This window comes from Amphimedon queenslandica, unplaced genomic scaffold (assembly GCF_000090795.2).
Source record: "Amphimedon queenslandica unplaced genomic scaffold, v1.1 AMPQUscaffold_3669_Cont24340, whole genome shotgun sequence".
Classification (NCBI taxonomy): Eukaryota; Metazoa; Porifera; class Demospongiae; order Haplosclerida; family Niphatidae; genus Amphimedon; species Amphimedon queenslandica.
In genome coordinates, this window is record NW_003556007.1 from 1 (window position 1) to 1,432 (window position 1,432).

At 36.0% G+C, this 1,432-nt stretch overlaps 1 protein-coding gene across 1 annotated transcript; it reads right to left on the minus strand.

The window, feature by feature from the left end:
* Positions 1 to 282: 282 nt before the first annotated feature.
* Positions 283 to 1,162, minus strand: LOC105316200 (ufm1-specific protease 2-like; the record flags this gene model as incomplete). Its single annotated transcript, XM_011411016.2, has 4 exons — positions 926 to 1,162; positions 578 to 875; positions 463 to 536; positions 283 to 411 (listed from the first exon to the last, which is right to left on the minus strand). Coding segments are annotated over exons 1-4 (651 nt in total), but the record flags the coding sequence as incomplete, so codon positions are not given.
* Positions 1,163 to 1,432: the final 270 nt, after the last annotated feature.

Below are 1,432 nucleotides of genomic sequence, written 5' to 3' on the forward strand. Positions count from 1 at the left end.
GAAAAAAAACCATGGGCTATAGTACAGGGAAGCTTTCAGAAATTGGCCAATTTTTAAAATAGCCATAACTTGAAAATTTGAAGTTGGAATCAGCTCAAACTTTCTACATAGCATAAGGACATCAATATGTATCAAAAAATGTAATAAAAATCGGGGGTGATTTCAGAGCCATTTTTTGGGAAAAACCATGGGCTATAGTACAGGGTATTTTTCAGAATCATGGTTTTTTATAATATTACTTCATAAACTTTCCACCCCACCCTCTCTCTCTCTCTCCCTCACCTCTTTATCCCCACAATCAACCAGCGTCTCCTGTATCTCCCTGTGGGTAGGAACAGGTACATCAGTGTAGCCTTGACAACGAAACCAAGACCATATTGTCTGTAGTGATCTATAAGCACAACCCCAACCCTTAAGAATGAGGGATAGAAACAAAGTAATATAGAGGAGGAGAGTTCATACCTTGTCATTAAACTTTTCTTGCATGTAATGATAATAAAGATAACTGCCATTCACTAAAGCTAATCCCTCGCCACCTAATAATATTAATAATAAATAAATAACATTAATTTAGAACCTTCTGTCAAATTTAATGACACGTGTGGATCAAACAGGCGTGTCTCCTGTTTCCATGGTGACCATTGTCTGTTAGTCTTTCGTAGAAACGGTCGATTAGTTGGAAGGCAAAAGGTTTGATGGAGTTTAGTTCGAAGAGAGAGAAGAGAAGAGTCAGGAAGAGGAGAAGGGATGATGCTGGTATCAGTAGAGAGAGGAAGGTAAGGGTATGGGATAGTGATGGGGACATGTTGATTGGGTAAGTTGAAATGAAAGAAAGAAACTGAATGAATGTCTTGATCATTAGTAGCTTTATCAACCTAAAAAATAATAATATATATAAATTATAAAGAGAGGAGAGAGTTCATACTATGATGGTTTGTGCTATTAATTTGATTTGTTCCTGTAGTCTGTTTTTCAGTTGCTTAGCAACCAGACGAGTGTCGATATCATTGCAGAACAGACCAATCAAATCAAAGGTGACTGGTAGGACTAAGGTAGGTGTGGTCATTGGTGTCATGGTAACGGCGAGAGGGTATAGCCCAGATGAGGGTGGACTTTTCTCAAGTAGTTCAACAACAACTGGTGGCTGCAAAATAAAAATTAAATGCCAAGTACATGTAGTGACAAGTATAACATTTATAATTTTATGACCAAACTTTAAAAGTCACTACAAAATATAAAAATAATAAAAATGAGATTATAAAGTAAAACATGTTGTGCATGAATTTGTTAGATTTAAATTGTAAAACTAGCAGCAGCAATATAGAATTAATCACTCAATATTTTAGGCATGGCAGAATCAATTTCTGACAACAAATCAAAGTTCAAGTGTTCCAGGCTAACTTCATAATCACCATCTATTGGCTCATCTTTC